Here is a 20485-nt window from a genome sequence, read left to right on the forward strand (position 1 = left end):
CTAGTCACCGCATATAGTCTGTGATAACTTAGTTGCAAATATATTTCATTCCCTGAGTAGAGAGTATACTCCTTGGGAGCGGGGCCTGTTTCACTTTTGTCTCTGTATCCCCAAGAACCTAGTATCATACCTGGCATATCAGAGGTGATGGATAAATGCTCATTAAACTGATTCCCTCACAGAAGGGGCCCTTGCTGATCAGCTACAGGGATGGGGAACCTGTAGCTTTGAATCCAAACTACAGCCATACACTTGAGGACCTAGAGGACCACATGTGGCCTTGAGGCCACAGGTTCCCCACCCCTGAAGCATTTTATAGAGGAGAATATGGAGGCTCGCTAAGTGACCATCCTAGGGCAGAAAGATGAACAGACAATGACTTCTGAGGTGCTGAAGCAAGATCCCAGATCTGGGGGCAGGGGCTGCCTCAACAAAGATTGCAGGAGCTTATTTCGTGTCTTCACAACCCAGGGAAGAACAGAGGCTCCTGGGCAGACCCCCTTCATGCCCATAGTGCATTGACAAAGCGCTTACCAAAAAGCAGGTCTTGCCCTCAAGGGGATTACATTTCAATAGGGGAGACATGTAAATAACTATGTCTATGTAAGATATATAAGGAACAGATGGAAAATAATTTATGCTGCTGGTGACATAGATTTAGAGCTGGAAGGGACCTGGGGATCATTGAGTCCAATCCCCCTCAATTTACAGATGGGGAAACTGAGGCCCAGAGAGTATAATTAGGTTAGTGGCTTGACCAGGGTCACAAAGCTAGAAACACATCTGAGGAGGGATCTGAACCCAGATTTTCCCAACTCCAGTGCCCTTTCAATCTCACGCTCTGCCTTTGTTTCTTCCCTTTTCAGGATCTTCCTTTCTACAGGGGCAGGGGAGGAAATCTCAATGAATGAAATCCTGATCTCAGAGGATTCCCTAGAGTGAGTGGGATGGGCTGAGCCAGCATTCCTGAATCTCAGAGCAGGAAGGGATGTCCGAGGCGTCCTCATCCGACAAGGCCCCAGACCCTCCTTGACAAGCAGCCATCTGGCCCGGGCTCAGTGATATCCAGGGAGGGAAGCTGTCTCTATGGCCCATCTGAGCTGCTGATGTCTCTCACCCTTAGGAAGTTTAAATTCGAACTCTCTCCAAGCCCCAGTCCCAGCCCCACCAGTGGCTTCTGACTCTGCCCTCTGGGGACAAGGAGAATGAGACAAGTCCCCTTTCCACTGGATATGCCAGCCCTTGGGATCCTAGAAGCCAGCTCGCCCACCTCCGCCCCATGCCTTCTCTCTTCCAGGATAAACATCCCTCTAATAATAACGCTAGCTGACATTTACTCAGAGAGCATGCAAAGATTTCCAAATTGCTTCACATACATTATCTCACTGGAGCCTTCCAACAATTCAATTCAGTATCACGAGCCCTTATTAAGGCTCTGGGTGTGTGGCAGGCACCATGCTGGGCCCTGGGGCTGCAGAGACAGAACAGGGAGTCTACCACTCCAAATATCATTACACCCATTTTACAGGTAAAAAAAATAGAGTGATTCAGCCCAGCGTCACTCAGCCAGCCAGTGTTAGGGCTGGCAGTCAAACCCAGATCTCCTGATTTCAGTGCTGACACTGGCCTTGGGCAAGTGGCTTCGGCTTCAGCTTCTTTATCTGTAAGACTCTGGAGTTGGGATTTGCATCTGCTGCTCTGTCTTCAACTCCACCAAACAAGATGGCCCTCCCAGGATAAGCTCCTCACTTCTAAACTCCTCGACAGGCTGCTAACTCAAGCCTTGATTGACACCACCTCTCTCCCTCAGCCTCTTCTCCCCTAGGACTGGAGGCCTGGATGGTGGAGGACCAAACTCCTCCCAATGCCGTCCTTTACAGTGGGCCCAGCCCACTTTGTACCTGTGTTCTGCCTGGATTCAGCCCCACCTCCGCTTTCCTGCCTCCTTTTTTTGTGCTGCTTCCCCCCATTATGAGACTGTAAGCTCCCTGACAGCATGGACTTTCTCTTTCTCATGTATATCCCCAGCACACAGTAAAGTGCCTAGCACTTAGTAGGTGCTTAATAAATGTTTGTTGGATATGGTATTGGAGAAGGTCACTGAAATTCCATCTAGTTTTAAATCTATAAACTCAAGTACAACCTATTTGATATCCAAGAGGACGGGTGCCCACATCGGAATGGTCTTTGCATCCAGAGCAGCCAAGAGTGTACGTGTGTATGTATATGTATCCATGAACACACATACATACATACACATACAGAGATGAGAGGAGAGAGAGAAGAAGAGGAGAGAAGAAGAGGAGAGAGGACGAGGAAAGAGGATGAGAGAGAAAGAAAGAGAGAAGAGAGCTGAGAGAAGGAGAAAGAAGAGAGAGAGGAGAAGGAGGAAGAAGACACCAGAAGAAACGAGAGGAGATCAAGACGAGAAAAAAAAGAGAGAGGAGATCAAGAGAAGAGCGAAAGAAGAGAGAAGAGGATGCAGGAGAAGAAGAAAGAGAGAAGAAGAGAGAGAGGAGGAGAGAGGAGAGAGAGGAGCGAGAGGGAGGGAGGGAGAGAGGGAGAGGAGAGAGAGAGAGAGAGAGAGAGAGAGAGAGAGAGAGAGAGAGAGAGAGAGAGAGAATCAGGAACAAACTTTATTAATCATTCCAATGGATGCTACCCAAAGCTCTATATACTGTGAACCTGTGAGTGAAGGAGAGAGGACAGGAATAGCGCCTGCTCTGTCTCAAGCCTAGGCCAGAATCAATTCAACTGATACCTATCAATCAATCAATCATAAACATTTAGTAAGCACCTACTCTGCACCAAGCCCTGGGGAATAGAGGCAAAGAAGAAACAGTTTTTGCCTCCAAGGAGCTTACATTGTGTTGGGGGAGATCCCATATAAATATACCCAAAATAAACAGTCTGTGCAGAGGAGCTGGGCTTCCAAAGACTCGAACAGGCTTGAAGGGAGCGGGGAGGAAGCCGGGCTTCTGGGGAGAAGGAATAGTCTGAACAGAGTTGCCGAGGCAGGAATGACTAAGGGAACCATGGTGGTGGAGCGCAGTGGACAAAGGGGTGCAGGCTACTGATGACGGGTGAGCTCGGATGGAGAGGAGCCTTGAAGAGCAGGCAGAGGAGTTTGGACTGAAAAGCAATAGGGAGCTACAGAAAGTTTTGGGGAGAGGAGTAATGAGAGAGAATTTTAGGAAGACTAGCTGGGTAGCTGGTAGAATATGGACTGAGGTGGGGAGAGGATGGAGGTGGGGAGCCTCTGGAAGGGGTCCCCCCTCAAGATTCCATTGCATTTAGTGCAGTCCAACTCTCGACATCTACTTACTGACAACCTTCTGGGTGTACAGTGAGAACTTAGCCCACAGACATGGTTGGGTCCACCAGAGCAAGCCTTGAAGTGGGATAATGAGTCCTTGCCCAAGACCATAGGCCCATAGATTTGGGGCTGGAAGGGAGGTGAATACTCTGCATAAATAAATAACTAGGATACCCCAAATTAATGCAAACCTAAGTTTACTTTGCCCATATTTTGAATTAGCTTCACTGAGTAGAAAGAATGTAAGCCCCTCGAGGGCAAGGATTTTCTTTGTCTTTATCCCCAGAACCTAGGATAATGCTGGCATACAGCAGGTGCTCAATAAATGGTTACTGAAACAGGATCGCAGATCTAGAGGTAGAAGAGACTTCAGAGGCCATCAAGTCGAATCACTTCATTTTATAGATGAGAAAACAGAGGCTCAGAGAGGTTTAAAAGTTCACAGAGCGTCAGAGATAGCATTTGTACCCAGGCCCCTCCATTCCAGAGTCAGTCTCAACACTTTGGCTTCCATCTGAATTGAAATGAATAGACTTGCTATAAGACCCACAGATAACTAATGAAAGATAACAGTCTATGAAAACGCACAGTCAGTCTACAAACAGCCTGGATGACCGAGCACTAGGGGCATGAGCAGAAAAATGGCAGAGCGGGCAGGACATTCGATGGATGATTCCCACAGCTACTTAGAACACACAGAGGAATTCTGAAATATTGTGGAAAACTGGAAGATGTCAGCAACGTGCAAGACCTTGGAAACCGGGTGACAACCAAGCCACCAACCTGTGCTGTCATTTCATATTTATAGATCGGCCCAAAGCCGTCACCTGGAAACTTGCTTCTCTGCCAGATGGGGCGGCAAAGCTGTGCCCTGCCTGGGGTGAGACAGAGGGATCGCAGGAACACTGATTTCAGAACTCAGAGGGATCCTGGCAGTCAGCTACCATAATGACTCTTTCATTTTACAGCTGGGGAAACTGAGGCCCAGAGATATCAAAGGCTTATAGAATCATATCACAGGAGGTTTTAGGATCACAAATTAAGAGACAGACAGGGGCCTCATGGATCATGTAGTCCAAGAGCTCTCTTAAAGGGGAGAGAAGAGGGGAGGTGCTGCTGAGCCTAGAGTCAGAGGGACCTGAGTTCAAATCCAGCCCCAGACACCTACCAGCTGTGTGACCCTGGGTGAGTCACTTAGCCTTTGCTTGCCTCAGATTCCGCACCTGTAAAATGGGGTAAATGATAGGACCTACCTTCCAGGGTTGAAATAATATCTGTAAAGCATTTAGCACAATTCCTGGCACATGACAGGTACTTCATAAACGCTTGTTCCCTTCCCCTGTGAATTTATTTTTTAAAACATTATTTTGATAATTTCAATGTAATCGGTTTCCTTTGCAGTCCTATGCATTTTATTTTGTGCATTTAGGAACACTGCTCAGAGAAGGGGTATGGGACAAAAAAAGGTTAAGAACCCCTGATGTAGTCTGAACCCCTTATTTCACAGATGAGGAGACAAAAGCCTTGAGATTCTCAGATCACAGACGAAGAGACAGAAGAGACCTTAGAGACCATCTTGCCCAATCCCCTCAATTTACAGATGAGGAAACCGAGGCCGGAGGCAGTGGAACGATCTCTTAGGTCACACAGCTGATAAGTGGGAGGGCAGGGATTCAAACTCAGATCCCCTGACTCGAAGGCCAGACATCCTTCAAGGGCACTGTTAGTCACATACCCTAAGAAAAACTTTAGCGAAGACATCCCTGACCTCTGGTTCTTGTACTATGCCTTGTTGACAAATCCCCGTGCTGGCTCCCTGGGGTGCAAGCGTCCACATCTTACGGAGCTGCCCCAATCATAGCCTTAGTTCTACCCAGCAGGGCCCCCACCTGGGAGGCAAGACCCCAACGAGACAGAAGCCAACCTGAAGGTATACGCGAGACCTTGCAGAATCAGGAGGCTCACTTGCTTAGGATGCTGGGTAAACACTGCCAATACAGTCTGACTGTGTGTGTGTATTTTTCTTTGCAAAGTCAGCAGAGGGCCAATGCGAGTAGGGAGTCTGGGGGTTACTGCAAGTCAAAAAAGAGATCGGACCTTGGGTATGTAACCTGTCCACACCCAGCCCATGTGCAAAAACAAAGTCCCCCCAAATGGATGCGAGGGGATGAGATTACAAACCCAGAGTCAGCTCTGGAGCCCCTTGAGGGCAGGGCTTCCCCATCACTAAGGGAAGCTGGAAGGACCTTGGAGATCATCACCCCCTTGTTTTACAAAGGCAGATTGAGGAAAGCAAAAAGGTAGGGAACAAACATTTATTAAGCTCCTACTATGTGCCTGGCACTGTGCTAAGTGCATTACAAATATTGGCTCCTCATGACATTGTTAGATCCTCCAATATCGCTAGATCCTCACAACAACTCTGTAATGTAGATGCTGTGATAATCTCCATTTTACAGATGAGGAAACCAAGGCAGAGGTCAAGGACTCGCCCAGGGTCACACAGCTTAGCAAGTTGTCTGAGGCTGGATTTGAGCCCGGGGCTTCCTGACTGCAGACCCAGCCCTCTATCCACTGTGTGGACAGCTGCCTAACTGCCTTGGAAGAAAAGACTTGCTAAAAATGAGACCTATTGCAAATACGGTTCAGATGGTCTTGGTTGCTTGGTCACCTACTACCTATGTGGTTTGGGTGAGTTCCTCCACCTCTCCAGGCCCGGTTTCCTCATCCGTACAACGAATGGATTGGCCTAGATGGCCACTGAGGCCCCTTCTAGGTCTTGAGCCACGAGCCTACAACTGCCCATTGCTGGTGGCCTTAGAGAAGGGGCTTGGGTTTGTTGTCCAGGTGCAGGACGGCCGCTGAGGTCCCTCCAGCTCCTGAGGCCCCGTGGCTCATCCTCAGTTGGGGAGGAAGGCTGACCAGAATCAGCCTTGGGCCCTGCCACCCCCGGATCCAGAGGCTCACCTCGGCAATGTTCAGCTGCTCCACGTTGCCAGCTTCCGAATATTCGTTGGCTGTTGGCTCAGTGTACAGATTGTCTGCAACACAAAACCAGCCCCCGATGTGACCAGAGGATGCTGGGAGACTTGGGGTGTATGTGTGTGTTGGAGTGCAGAGCTGGGTCCCAAAGCTCCTGCCCCTCCTGATCCCCCCCCCACCCTCGGCAATCTCACCCCCAGGGTGGCAGAGCCACTGAGGGCCCAATCATACCAAGGACTGCCGGACTTGTGACCTCACGCAACTCTGCCCATGGGGGAGCAGTGATCACAGGGGCTGGAACAGAAACAGAGAAGAAAGAGAGAGGGGTGAGAGAGGGAGAGAGACAGAGATGTGGATGCTGGCCTGGCTTCCACCCCATCTCCCCCTCACCACCCAAGCTGAAGGCAGAGGGAACGATTTGCTCATTACCATCTGATTCAGGGGTTTCAATCTTGTCCATAAGGTCATCTGAGCTCCATTTGGTGATCTCCTTGGGGAATGGCTCCTCATTGTCAGACAGGTCCTCTGGAGGGGGAAAAAGAGGGGGACGGGTGCATTTATGTCCCACCCAGATTTGCTGGGTCAGGACACAGGTGGCCTGGATGTGAACCTAGGTGAACATCAGTCCATGCACAGAGAACTCTTCTTTAGAACAAAAGAAAGCCTTTTAGCTCAGCCTATGATCATAGATTTAGGGGAGGGTGGGGATAAGCATTTTTTAATAGCACCTACTATGCACCAGGCACCGTGCTGAGCGCTCTACAATTATTAACTCATTTGATTCTTATCCACTACAACCTGCCACCTGGTCATTGGTGAGTTTTTTCTCCCACTCGGACACTGGTAGCTGGGCTCTACCAAATCTTATTCCAGGCCTCCATGGACAAATGATTGCTAAGGTAGCTTTGTCTGAAAGACTTTGGGGGTTTGTTTTTTTAGAAATGGTCTTTTGTTCTTAGGCCACCTTCATGTCCAGTCTGTCCTTTCCCTGCTCAGAAAGCGATCCTCTCTGACAAACACCTGCACTCTTAAGTCCACGGAGTGTTGACTGGGAGCTGCCAGGGACCTCAAAGGTCTTCTTGTCCATCCTCAACGCCCCCGTTGCTAAACACCTTGTCCAAAGCCCAGAGGCTCGGATTCAAATCCAGATCCTTTGACTCCCAGGGTCCCGCACATTTACCACTATCTCTCCAATGATCTTTTACTCCAACACAAATCAATGGAAACTACTCTCATACAGAAGCGGATATTTGTAATTAGGAACCAGATCGATCAATTGATCAGCAAGCCTTTATGGAATGCCTACAGCTAGGTGGTGCAGCAGTGGGCTTTCCTGAGTTCAAATCCGGCCTCAGACACTTCCTAGCTGTGTGACCCTGGGCAAGTCACTTCACCCTGTTGGCCTCAGTTTCCTCATCTGTCAAACGAGCTGGAAAAGGAAATGGCAAACCCCTCCAGTATCTCTGCCAAGAAAACTCCAAAAGGGGTCATGCAAAGTTGGACACAACTAAAAACAAAACAGACCGAATTAATACAATAGGCCAGGAGCTGTGCTCTAGAGCGCGAGGATCCAAGGACAAAGAATGGGACAGTTCTTGTCCTCAAGGAGCTTACGTTCTTGAGGGGGAGACAGTATTAACACACTGTGTGTTTAGGAAAAAAATATGAATAGCATTTATGCAGAGTTTTAAGGTTTGCAAAAACACTTTAATAATAAAAAAAACATTAATAATAACAAAAACATTTTAATAATAACAACCACATTTATATAAAGCCGTGGGCCAGGCAGGAATTTAAGGACTGGACAAGAAGCATCTCAACAGATCCTCACAACAGCCCTGGGAGGGAGGTGCTGTTATTATCCGCATTTTACAGTTCAGGAGACTGAGGCAAACAGAGGTTAAGTGACTTGCCCAGGGTCACACAGCTCCTCAGTATCTGAGGCTGGTCTTCCTGACTCGGGGCCAAGAGCTCTCTATCCACTGGGTTCCATTTATCCCAATGCTCTGCTCTGTGATTGGGCACCAATCTGCCATAAAGTTTCCTTTAATTTCCAAGCCATTTCTACCTTGGAGAGAGAACATCCAAACTAGCACGGTCCCCCATGCACCCTCTGACATGACTCACTGCCTGGAGGCATGCACAGGAATCATGAACGAGGCAAAAAGGTCTAAAAATAAAGACTGGGCTAACCAAACTTCCCCAAATGAGCCACCAGCAGCCACATCTCCATCCCTCCTTCCCCACTGCCTCAGAGGAATCTGGGGCTCCTCCCACACAGCCTGAATCCAAACTGAACGGGCGGCAGTCTGAGTTCGGGTGGAAGTGGGGCCGACCATCGATTGATACTGTTTGGGGGTGGAAAAAGGGGGACTGCCCTTAAGTGAAGGATGCCCCCTCCCCACCCCCATCACCACCAGGGTGGGAAGGAAGTCTAGTTTCTGGCTATCATCCTTAGTCCATTCACCTGAGTGATGAAAGGCCCCTTTCCCTTTGGTCCTGATCTATCCCCGCTATCTTTCCAAGGGACTTTTCCCAGGAGTCTGCGAAGGGCTCTGGAGAGAAAAGGTATTTCTTAATATTTGTAGAAAAACTGCAAAAGCAGATTTTATGTATATATATATATATATGCTTCCCCAGACGTACACACATATACAGATACACACACTTACACACATACCTACACAGATACACATATGCATACACACGGATATACACACGGATATATACAGATACATACATATACACACATACACAAATATACACATACATATACACACATACACAAATATACACATACATATGCACACGTATACACATGTATGTATGTATGTATGTATGTATGTATGTATGTATGTATGCATGCATGCATGTATAAAAGTGTCTAGTAATTCCAGAAGACACTGGCAGCCAGGATGAGATCAAGAAAGGCTATGTGTACAAAGTGCGGTTCACTGAGCTGAGATTTGTGGGAAGCCAGAGATCCTGAGAGACGGGGAGAGAACTCTAGTGAGGCAGTAAACACTGATGAAGCACTAGGGCCTGTGCAAGAGAGATACAAAAAGAGGTAAAAGCCCCTGCCCTCAGGGAGCTCCCACTCTAATGGAGGGCATGAAGCATAGCCCTTGTAAAGACAGAACCAAGAGATGAAACATTATTCATGAGGAACAGCAACATGGGATGTTTGGTGGGACTATAGGGTTTGCTAAGGTGGTGCAATGGATAGGGTGCTTAAGTCAGGAAGACCTGAGTTCTAATTCAGCTGTGTGACCCTGCTTAATCAAGTCACTTAACCTCTCTCTGCCTCAGTTTCCTCAACTGTATAATAGGGGATAAGAACATCGCCTACCTCCCAGGACTGTTGTAAGGATCAAATGAGATAGTATCTGTAGAGACCAAACACTTAAAACTCTGTATCAATGCTAGTTATTATTATCACTATTATTAATAAGGCTGGAAAGATAGGTCAGAGCCAGACTGTGAATGACTTTAAATACTACTATTATCAAGGAATTACTAGAGATTCTTGAATAATAATAGCTAGCATTTATAATGGGCTGCGAGGTGGAACAGTGGATAAAGTGCCAGGCCCGGAGTCAGGAAGACCTGAGTTCAAACCCAGCCTCAGACATTTCCTCGCTGGGTGACCCTGGGCAAGTCACTTAACCCTCTTTGCTTCAGTTTCCCCGTCTGTAAAATGAGCTGGAGAAAAAAAAAAATGGCAAGCCACTCCAGTATCTTTGCCAAGAAAATCCCAAAAGAAGGTCACGGAGAGTTGGACGTGACTGAAACAACCCAACAGCAACAAGAAACATTTATAATATAGTCCAGTAAGGTCTGTAAAGTGCCCTTTCCAAATATTCTCTCATTTGGTCCTCCCAGAGCCCTGGGAGGGGAGCTGTTCCTATTATCTCGGGTCTTCGGGACCCCATCCACCTCCACCTTGACATGCCCTACAGCACAAGCCGGCAGACGCGCTGTTCCCCACGCTATGCGTTTGTAGCCATAATGGCTTTTGTTTTCTTTGAATGGCTCAGCTTGCCTCATTGAGCCTCTGGACACTGTGGCTTGCTCTTCCGGGGCAGGAGGCCCGGGGAGCATGCCGGGAGGCAGACGGCTTCCTGTGTGGGGAGTCATGGGGCTGGCTGAGGGGAGGTGTTAGCTCCAGAACCTGGTCTACCCTAGGGGGAGGAGCCAACTCAGGAACCAATCGGCCCTGGTCATTTGGGCGGAGCTTGATGATGTCAGAAACCCTATAAGAGGGGAGAGGACAGCTTGAAGATTCTTCCTCTCTTTCCTTTTCCGGTTGGAGCCAGAGGCAGTTACAACGACCGTTACAGAGGCAGTTACGACCGTTACATCGTCAGTTTCAGTTGCAGCTTCAGTTTCAGAAACAGACACAGCTGAGGCAGGAGCTGCCAGCAGCAGAGCTGATCTACGGGAGGAAGCTGAACAAAGACTTCAGTCCAGTGGGTAATCTTATTACCATCAAGGGGGAAACATGATTTTGCTTTACGCAATCATGTTTCTCTGTAGCCTCCTGGTTACTCTTTCAAGGCGTACCTATTGGGCCTGGAAGATTATGACCAACATATCAAAATGGGGCTTCTGGTTCATGGGTTGGTTACTGTGGAGCCTAAATAAATGTTTTGATTCTTCTGCCTTCTACTTTGAGAGTTTCTTCTATCCGGCGATTCCGAACCTTTCAGACATGTTTATGATCCTCTTTGAGATTATAAACTCGGCCCTCCTGTTACAGCGTTAGAGCAATCACTTTGATGTCGGGGGGCCAGGCTGGGAGGCCGTAGTCGTACAACCGGGTCCTCATCTCGGCAAATGATGAACCCCCTGAAGTGGTCACAGGTATGCAAATTCACAGCATTCCAAGTTATCATTATTCAGCGACATCATTATAATCATGGAAAATTTAGTAATGGCTTCCAGCCCAGTGGAAGTATGTCATACGAGCCTCTTCCTTAGACCTAGCTGTAATCCAGGTGAGAGGCCTGATTTGGGACAAGATTCCCAGCAGACGCCAACACGCCCATCAAGATTTTCTAATGGACCTTCTCACAAAGTGAGGGGCGCTGAGCCACCAGCCTCAGCAACGGCTTCCCTGCGGTGCTCAGAGAAAGAGCCAAAGTTGGCAAAGGGGGGAGGTGGAGGCCGGATAGGGAGAGGGGGTATTAAATTCCCTCCTCATCTGTTCCTTGTTCTGCTTCAGATGGGAGTGGTCAAGTAGACAGAGCTAAGCTCTGGTCCCCAGGCTTGGTGGTATGTACCTGCAGCCCTCAGGAGCCCAAGTCACTTTGCCTAAACGTATTTGGTTAAATGCAATTTGCTTAAAAGCAAGAGTCCTGAAAAGAAAAGCCTCAGGTGGAGTGGGGTGATATGAGGGGGACTCTCCAAACCGGCGACATGAGGCAGGCCATCCTATTGCCCTGCAAGAAGAGGGGGCTGGATGGTATGAGCACTAAAGGCCCTCCTGGCGCTCGTGTTCATGATGTTCCTTCCTCTCCATTTACCCGGTGACTCTGCTCTCTCGGCACCCTCAGTACCCCTCACCTGGACTAGTACGATGGCCTCTTAATTGGCCTCAAGTCTCGGCTGCCAAAGTCACCTTCTTAGAGCGCAGATCTGACTGACTCACTATCAAGAAACTCGAATGGCTCCCTATTACCTCTGGAATCAAAAACAAATTCCTGTGCTCTCCCCAACCTACCTATCAAGACTTCTTGTGTATTATTTCTATGGATTATGCACAAAACTTATTTGCAGAATCAGAGAACTGGAGAGTGGGAAGGGATGGACCTCTATCTAACCCTTACACCAGAAGGAATCCCTACTCTAGCATGGAGGCAGCTTGATGGCTCGATTGCTGGGCCTGGAGTCAGGAAGACCTGAGTTCAAATCTGGCCTCAGACACTTCCTAGCTGTATGACCCTATACCAGTCACTTAACCCTGTTTGCCTCAGTTTCCTCATCTGTCAAACGAGCTGGAGAAGGAAGTGGCAAACCACTCCAGTATCTTTGCTGAGAAAACCTAAATGGGGTCGTGGAAAGTCGCTCATGGCCAACATGACCCAACAACACGTACAGGAAGGCATGCCTAGTGACTAGGGCTCAACTAGCCGCACTGTCTGGGGCAGAACAAACTGTTCTATCTCCCACCTCTGAGCCTTTGTCCAGATTGTCCCTGCTCCTCGCCTCCATTTCTTGGTGTGGCCAAGGCCACACAGGAGGGCTCAGCACAGATTTTTCCCCCTGTACTACTCAGCACTGAGCAGCAGTATATACACTACGAGGTGTGCATCTTGTGACCCTGCTTTAGAGGGCAGAGGCCGTCTCTGCATCCTTGTGGTGAATGCTTTATAGAATTTAATTGCTATTCCCGGATTCCAAGTTCCAACCTCCTGCTCCAGCCCCAGCCCCAAGGCTACAACTCCAAAGCCCAGGAGTCAGAGAGCCCAGCCTTAGGTGGGGCCAGGGCGGGGTTGGTCAGGTAAGGTCCCAGGGCCTTTGGCAAGGGCCTAGGGAAGAGGAAATACACTCCCATTCCTTTTCTGGTAACAAACTCAGGCTCTTGGGTTCAAGGTTACAAAGATGGGCCCATTACTACCATGGGTGTGGCTACTCAATTCATCATTGGGAGCGGCTATGATGCCACTGCCAGTGCCCGGGGGCATTGACTTCTGTCATCTTTCCTCCTCCAGGGCCACTTTTAGCCTGGGGTCTTTGAACAGAGAGTTTTTCCATCTACCATGATCCTGCCCGAGAATGATACTAGGGGGTCAAGGGCCAGAGACTTACTTGGCCAAGGCGGCCCAATAGGCCTGGGAGCATGAGCTAGGGAAGGGCGGGTTCTGCCCATCCAGCCCATATGCAGCCCGCCAATATTCCATTCTTATCTGGGCGGTTACTCATGTTCAGGGAGGGTCTTCCTGGAGGAACACAGGGCTGAGGTTCAAGGGACCAGGGCCTTGGGCATAAAGCTCCTGGCACTCAGCACAGTGCCTGGCACTGAGCAGGCACTCAATGCTTTTTGTTTGATTGATTCAACTTCAGTTGAGTTAGTTGTGCAGGAGCCAGGCTTAAGACCGAACATTCCTCATGGTCAATAGATTGTAAGGTCCTGGAGGGCAGGGGGCTATTTCATTTGTAAGTGCCCCAGTACCTACAACAGTGCTCAGCACACAGTAGGCACTTAACAAATGTATGCTGACTAACTGGCAACAAGGTGACCCCATGGACAGAGCACTGGGCCTGGAGTCAGGAAGTTGTGGTTCAGTCATTTTGGACCCCACTTGGGTTTTCTTGGCAGATACCGGAGTGGTTTGCCGTTTCCTTTGATGGCTCATTTTACAGATGAGGAAACTGAGGCAAACACAGTAAAGTGACTTACCCAGGGTCACCCAGCTAATGAGTGTCTGAGGCCAGATTTGAACTCATGAAGATGAGTCTTCCTGACTCTGGGAAGTCAGGAAGACCCAAGTTCAAATCTAGCCTCAGATAATTATTAACTGCTTTCTTCCTCACCTGTAAAATGGGGGATAATAATAGCTCCTACTTCCCAGAATTGTCGTGAGGATAAAACAAGATGACTGTAAAGTGCTTTGCAAATCTTAAAGCCTTATATAAAATGCTAGCTATTTCTGACTAATAATTGATGGGCTTTATTTCTTATTTTTTTTATTTTTTAGGGGAGAAGGCAGGGCAACTGGGGTTAACTGACTTGCCCAAGGTCACACAGCTGGTAAGTGTGTCAAGTGTCTGAGGCCGCATTTGAACTCAGGTCCTCCTGACTCCGGGGCCGGTGCTCTACTCACTGTGCCACCAGGGCTTTATTTCTTCGTGGTGAATGGGCACCAAGACTGAAGTCTTTCCACTTTCCTTTAGAAAGGCTCTTCTTCGCCTTTTTGGTGTCATGGACCCCTTGGGTGTTATGGCCAGGTGTATGGACCCCACTTCATAATTGAAAGAAATATTAAATTTTAGTTAACGAAAACAAAGATATTATTGTTTTTTCCATACAAACTCAGGGACCATTTGAAATCTATCCATAGAGTCTTTGTGGGGAGGAGGAACAGCATGTGGGGACCCAGGTTAAGAATCCCTGTTTGAGAAAATGTATGGCTCAGTCTTAATCCTTCCTCACAGATTCTCAGAGTTGGAGGAAGGGGTCTAAGCCATCAGAAGCCATCTAATCTATCCAGAAAGTGAAAGTGAGCCTTAGAATGGTTGCTAGGGCTCTGCTAGAGGATCTTGGGTCATGAGGGACCTTGACCTCCACCCCACCTAGATTAAGGAATTGGTTTTTTTGGACTTTCAGTTATTTATTGTGGGGGAAGGTGGACCAAGTCAAACAAGCCTGACCCCTCCCTCTTCCACAGGACAACCCTTGAAGGGCGATGTCCGGCAGTCCTGAAGTGTTCCATTCTCCAGGCTAACCAGCTCCGGTTTCTTCTTTGATCTTTGATATGGTTTGGATCTTTGATCCGGGAATGCTTGGAATTCTTCACCGATCCTGGCCCCTCCAGCCCACGGCCCACTTGACCAGAATCTTTGATCTGACCCTCTGTTCTCTCAAGCTCTCATTCTGTTCTAGGATGCCCTGTGGCTACTGGGCAGTTGTCCCACATCCCACCCCCACCTTTCATCAGAGGAGAAGTTCCACGATCCAAATGATTATCTGTGGTTTTCCCCCAGCACCTAGGCCAATTGTCTATACGGGGCAGATGCTTAATAAACGACTCTTGTACATGACTGATGTGGAAACACGTTTTGCATAATTTCACATGTGTAACTGATATCGTGTTGAGAGGCAGGAGGGAAAGAATTCAAAATCTTTTTAAAAAAGGAATGTTAAAAATTAATAAATAAAAATATGTTTTAAAAAATTAAATGTTATGGAGTATAAGTGCATAGAGGCAAAGGAGTAGAGAAAATGGGCTTAGTGCGTTAGGCCTGCAATGAAACTAAACTAATAAATGATTGAGGTGCTGAGCTGAGAAGGTAGAAAGGGTGGCTGTACCTTGGGGGGCTAGGAATAATGCGCTAGATGCATGCTGCCGGAAAATGGCATTCTTACTACTTGTATTCCCAAGTGCCTGGTATGGTGCTTGGCATACAGAAGGTACTTAATAAATACCTGACTGATTTTTGTGGAAGCACAGGACTGAGAGGGGAAAAGAGGCATCTCCTGATTATCGAATGGCTAAATAAATATGACTGTTCTGCAGGAAATGATGAATATGATAAATATGGAGAAGCGTAGGAAGATTTATATGAACTGATGCAGAAGGAAGGGAGCAGAACCATGAAAACACGATAATCACAAAGTAGACAGAAAAAATAACAAAGCAACGAAAACTGCGTGCCGCAAAGGTATAATGAAACGTGGCCCCAGACAGGAGACAGGAGATGGTCAGCACTCTATCCACCAAGCCGCCATTGTTTTATTTCCGTCGGATATTGGAGTAGTGTGCTCAGTTCTGGGGGCCACCGTTCAGAGGGAGGCCAGTAGGTGAACAGCCTTGAATCCATGTTAGCAGGATCAGTTAAAGGAACTGGGCTGGGTTATGCAGGAGAAGAGAAGACCAAGGATGAGAAACAACAGCTCTGTAAAGGATTGGAAAAGCTGTCCTGTGGAAGACGGACTAACAGACTTGTTCTGCTGGGCCCCCTCAGGCAGGACCAGAAGTAGGAGGTAGCGGCTGCAGGGGCAGAACTAGGCTTGATGCAAGGACAATCAGAGCTGTCCCAAAGGGGTGTGGGTTGTCCCAAGAGGTGGGCAGCTCCCCCTCATCTGGGAGTCTTCAAGAAACCAGATGACCACTGGTTGGGATTATTTTTCAGGTACAGGTTATACTAGATGGCCTGAGGTCCCCAGTGACTATCTACCTTACAGGTATTTAAAGCACCTTCCAGCTCTGATTATGAATAATTGAGAGCTACATGTAAAAAAAGAAAAACCCAACAAGAAACCGATTCCCTAATTAGAGATGCCACCAGAACTGAAGCCAGGGGTCAAAGAGGCCCCTCGCTAACCTCTCTTGCAGGAGTCTGGGATGCTCATAAAATCATTGGGAACAGAGAGGATCTGGTTCCAATAAATCTGATAAGCTGCAACCAGAGGCAGTGGGGAACAGAGAGGCTGGGGGTGGCCCCTGCTGACATCTTCAGCCGGCTCTGACAATGTGGCGGCCACAGGCAAAGGCCCTGGAAAACATCATGTCAGCACAGTAGTTAGTACTAGGCTTGCGGCTGCGCAGAGCCTACAGCTGGAGGGGCCAGGGAGGATCCCGGCTGGGATTTAAAATCCAACACTTCTCTGCCTGGAATTTCAGGCCCTTTATCATCTGGCTTGACCCACCCTTCTGGCCCCAGGGCCAACCGGCACTGCCTTCCGCACTGAGTTCCAGGCAGATGGGCTTAGTGGTTTTTCGGGGTACAGAACATCCCTTCTCTGGCCTCCATGCCTTCCCTGGAAGCCTTGCCTCCTTCACCTACTCCATCTTTGCTGCTCAGTCTTCTCTGTCATGGCCGACTCTTCGTGACTCTATTTGGGGTTTTCTCAGCAGAGACACTGGAGTGGTTTGCCATTTCCTTCTCCAGCTCATTTTACAGATGGGGAAACTGAGGCAAGCAGGATTGAGTGGCTTGTCCAGGGTCACATGGCTAGGAAGCATCTGTCACCCAATCCTTATCAACCTTCAAAGTCCAGCTCTGGCATTCCTGGATCCCCTCCAGTCACTGTTCTCCCTCCCATGTGGAGGTCACTATTTACTCTGCATAGATTTTATATACACTTAGCTGTGAACATGTCAGCTCCCTGAGGGCAGGAAATGGTTCATTTTTGCCTTTGTATCCTCAGGATTGAGCACAATAAATTCCTGTTCAATTGACTCGCTGAACAGCTTGGCTTCTTTCTGATGCCCCCATACTAATATGGTGCCCCCCACCTCCCCAAACTCCCTTCTCATTTTTTTAGAGTCTTCTAAGCATACATGTGTCTTCTCTGACAGCACGCAAGCTCCCACAGGGAAGGGGAGTGTTTCACACTCGCCTCTATCCCCAGCACCCAGCACGGTGCTTGGCACATAAAACATGCTTCATAATAAAGGTTTGCTGATTGACTTTTAGAGTGTAAGGTTTACAAAATGCTTTCTTCACAACAGCCTCGTGTGTGCCATGATCCCCCGGCCTTTATAGCAGCCTCATTCCCTAAAGCGCTTTTGTTTGGGTCTCTGGGGTTTATGAAATCTAACACTAAGATTTATGGCAACAAAGGGTCAGTATTTGCCCTTGGGGCCATGAGTCCCTCCTTTCTCCATGGCTCTTAGCTCCTCCTGGTTGGGTCTTTGTTCCCTCCCCAGCACCAGGCCTTCCTAAGAGTTCTGGCACTATATTCTTGTCTCCTGGAATAAAAGGTCAAGGGTAGAGGAAGGAGGGAGCTGGCGTCTCCTCTTCCAGGGAAAGGGGACGCATCCCTGTGAACTGACTGGCTTATCTTGGATGTGGATGCCAGGGCTGACCTGGGGCCTGATGGGGTCTGTGGAGGTGGGAATGTCGCCCTGTCCCCTCCTTCTTCCTCGATCAGAACTGGCCCCCACTAGCTGTGATTCTCCAACCTCCCTCTCTGCGCCTAAGATAGGAATAATACCTAGCATAGTGTTGTTCAGCCGTGTCTGACTTTTCGTGATCCCATTTGGGGAGTGGTCTACCATTTCCTTCTCCAGCTCTTTTTACAGATGAGGAATCTGAGACCGACAGGGTGAAGTGACTTGTCCAGGGTCATACAGTCAGTGTCCAAGGCTGGAAATGAACTCAGGTCTTTCTGACTCCAGGCCCAGCCCTCTCTCCACTGCGCTAACTAGCTGCCCTTTAAGCACGCTATGGTGTCCCTGGCTTTTTTGGTGCCCGGCACACAAGACATCTCATCTTTTACCTCCATGCAGAGGCTTGTCCTTCACATCTGGAACGCACTTCCTGTGCCTCTTAAATCCACACCTTCCTCTAAAGCTTAGTGTAAGGACTGCTTTCTACTGGCCTTTCCCACTGAGTTATTTTGTGTTTACTTGGACTATATTTTGTATTCACCACTTATACATTTTCCCTGATATGATCTGAAGTCCTTAAAGGCAGGGATGAGTTCATTTTTTAATCTTTTTATCTCGAGCACCTTGCAGAACACCTGGCACATAGTAGGCACTTAACAGATGCTTGCTGACTGAGTGAAATCCACCCCCTGCCCTTGAGTCAGGACAGCATCTCCCAGAGCCTAGATCTCCCCACTGTTTATGCTCCAAGGGTCTCCAAGGAAGCCCCTCTCCTCTGTCCCATAATGTCTTGGCCCTCCCCCAGGGTACCCAGAGGCCACGTACCATGAGCATCGAAGAATTCGTCATCTGAGCTGTCATCCGAGTCTCTGGCTATGCTCTGCATTCTCCACTCCGAGATGCTTTGGCAAGAAGGGCTCCCTGGAAGGAAAAAGTCAGACATATCATCGAGTCTCAGGACTGAGGAGGACTGTGTAGCTGCCACAGGGAGAGGCCAGTTACTTCTCCCTCAGGGAAGAGGTTGGGTGTCGGGACTTAATGAACAAGATCAGAGGCTGGGGCACATCACTAGTGAAAGGGCAGGGAGTGACCAGGGACTCTAGATACAGGGAAATGGACCGGATAACCTTCAGAGAACCTGAGGGTGGGTGATCCTGGTTATGTTTCCATGGACTGAAATGGACTCTACTTCACTGGGAAATATAAGAGTGTCTTTAAAAAATAAAGTAAAGCTGGGGACCAAGAAATCCCAATTCAGCTTCCTTCAATCAGGTAACTCCCTCCCGACTCTGCAACTCTGCACTGGCTTTTCCCCAGGCCTGGAATGCCCTCCTTCTTTGTCTCAATCTCCTGGCTTTCTTCAGGTCTCAGCTAAAATTCCACCATCTGCAGTAAGCCTTTCTAAGGCCTCCTCCCACTGCCTGGGCCCTCCCTTCCCCTCTGTGGATATCTCATATTATCTGGTTAGTCATATGTGGCCTCCTCTATCAGAATGTCTACTTCTTGAGGGCAGAGACTGTTCTGGGCTTTCTTCTGTCTCTGGGGCTTGGCTTAGCAAGGTGCCTGGCACGTGGTAAATGCTTAATGATGTTTGTTGATTAACAGACCAGACAGCCTGCCTGGAAATCACCTGATCCTTATCTTGGGCAATTGACATTAATCAGGCTAGTCCCACATTCACAAACCCAATAGATGGATTTCCAATAGAGATGAGGGAAGAATCCTTCACTTCCCAGAAGCCTCCATCACTTGGTTCTCTTAAACTGCCAGCTCTCCTCAACCCACTTTCAACAGGACTCAATTCATGAAACTGTCTCCTCCTGGGACACACATATGGAGCTCTCCTGTTCTGAGCCCTGGCATACCTGTCCTGGGACAAGGTCAGTGGCATGCCAGCTAAGAGAAGAGACTCCTGGCAGGGGCCTAGGATCAGATCAAAGGCCACTGTATAGAATTGAGGGCACGATGTGGCGGACAAGCTGGCAGCTGCTTAGTTTCTCCCCTCATGCCTAGCCTGCTTCTATGTCCTGCCCCACAGATAGGGAGTCTTGTCTTAAGAGGCGTCCAACCATCCCCCCTCCCCCCGGGAGGTAGGAACAGATCCCAAGTGGCGTGTTTGAGGTTCTAATTTTGTTCCCTAATTGCCATGAGGAGGGAGCCCCGTGACCTGCCCACTTAGGCCGCTCATTGTGTCATTTCTGTGGTCCCCAGTCCTCTGCCGGGCTCCTGTGGGAGCACTGCAGACCAGGATCAGAATCCTACCCAGTAGCGCCTTGGAGAGCCCAATGGGGCTGGGAAGGGAGCCTCGCCAGGACAGGGCTGGGGACCCAAGGTCAGCTGATTTTTCAGTGTCCAGGACCGGTCACTTCTCCTCTTCCCCTGGAGGCTGGAGCCAAGGTCAAGGGCACCCTGAGCCAGCTGCTTTGTTTCAGGCTGGCTCATCCTAATCGGATCATTTCCCAATCCCTCTTAATGCGGGTGCAGCCCAGCGATCCTCTCCAGTTTATCCCAGACAGATCTTTTTTATGCGGTTGTTTGCATGTTGTCTCCCCATTAGAATAAGAGCACCCTGGGGGGCAGAGGTAGCTTTTGTCTTTCTTTCTATCCCCAGCGCTTAGTATTGTGTCTG

The 20485-nt window shown here is 48.7% G+C and overlaps 1 protein-coding gene across 7 annotated transcripts in view; it reads right to left on the reverse strand.

Moving 5' to 3' along the window:
* PITPNM2 (phosphatidylinositol transfer protein membrane associated 2) overlaps positions 1 to 20485 on the reverse strand; it is a 307066-nt gene that overhangs the window by 33410 nt on the left and 253171 nt on the right. For all 7 annotated transcript variants that reach the window (XM_036760339.1, XM_036760373.1, XM_036760364.1 and 4 more), the window contains 4 exons: positions 18682 to 18777; positions 6728 to 6823; positions 6530 to 6592; positions 6284 to 6357 (listed from right to left, as the gene is read on the reverse strand). In XM_036760339.1, coding sequence (XP_036616234.1) covers positions 6284 to 6357; positions 6530 to 6592; positions 6728 to 6823; positions 18682 to 18777 — 329 coding nt within the window. The remainder of the gene's footprint in view (positions 1 to 6283; positions 6358 to 6529; positions 6593 to 6727; positions 6824 to 18681; positions 18778 to 20485) is intronic.

This window comes from Trichosurus vulpecula, chromosome 1, assembly GCF_011100635.1.
Source record: "Trichosurus vulpecula isolate mTriVul1 chromosome 1, mTriVul1.pri, whole genome shotgun sequence".
Taxonomy (NCBI): Eukaryota; Metazoa; Chordata; class Mammalia; order Diprotodontia; family Phalangeridae; genus Trichosurus; species Trichosurus vulpecula.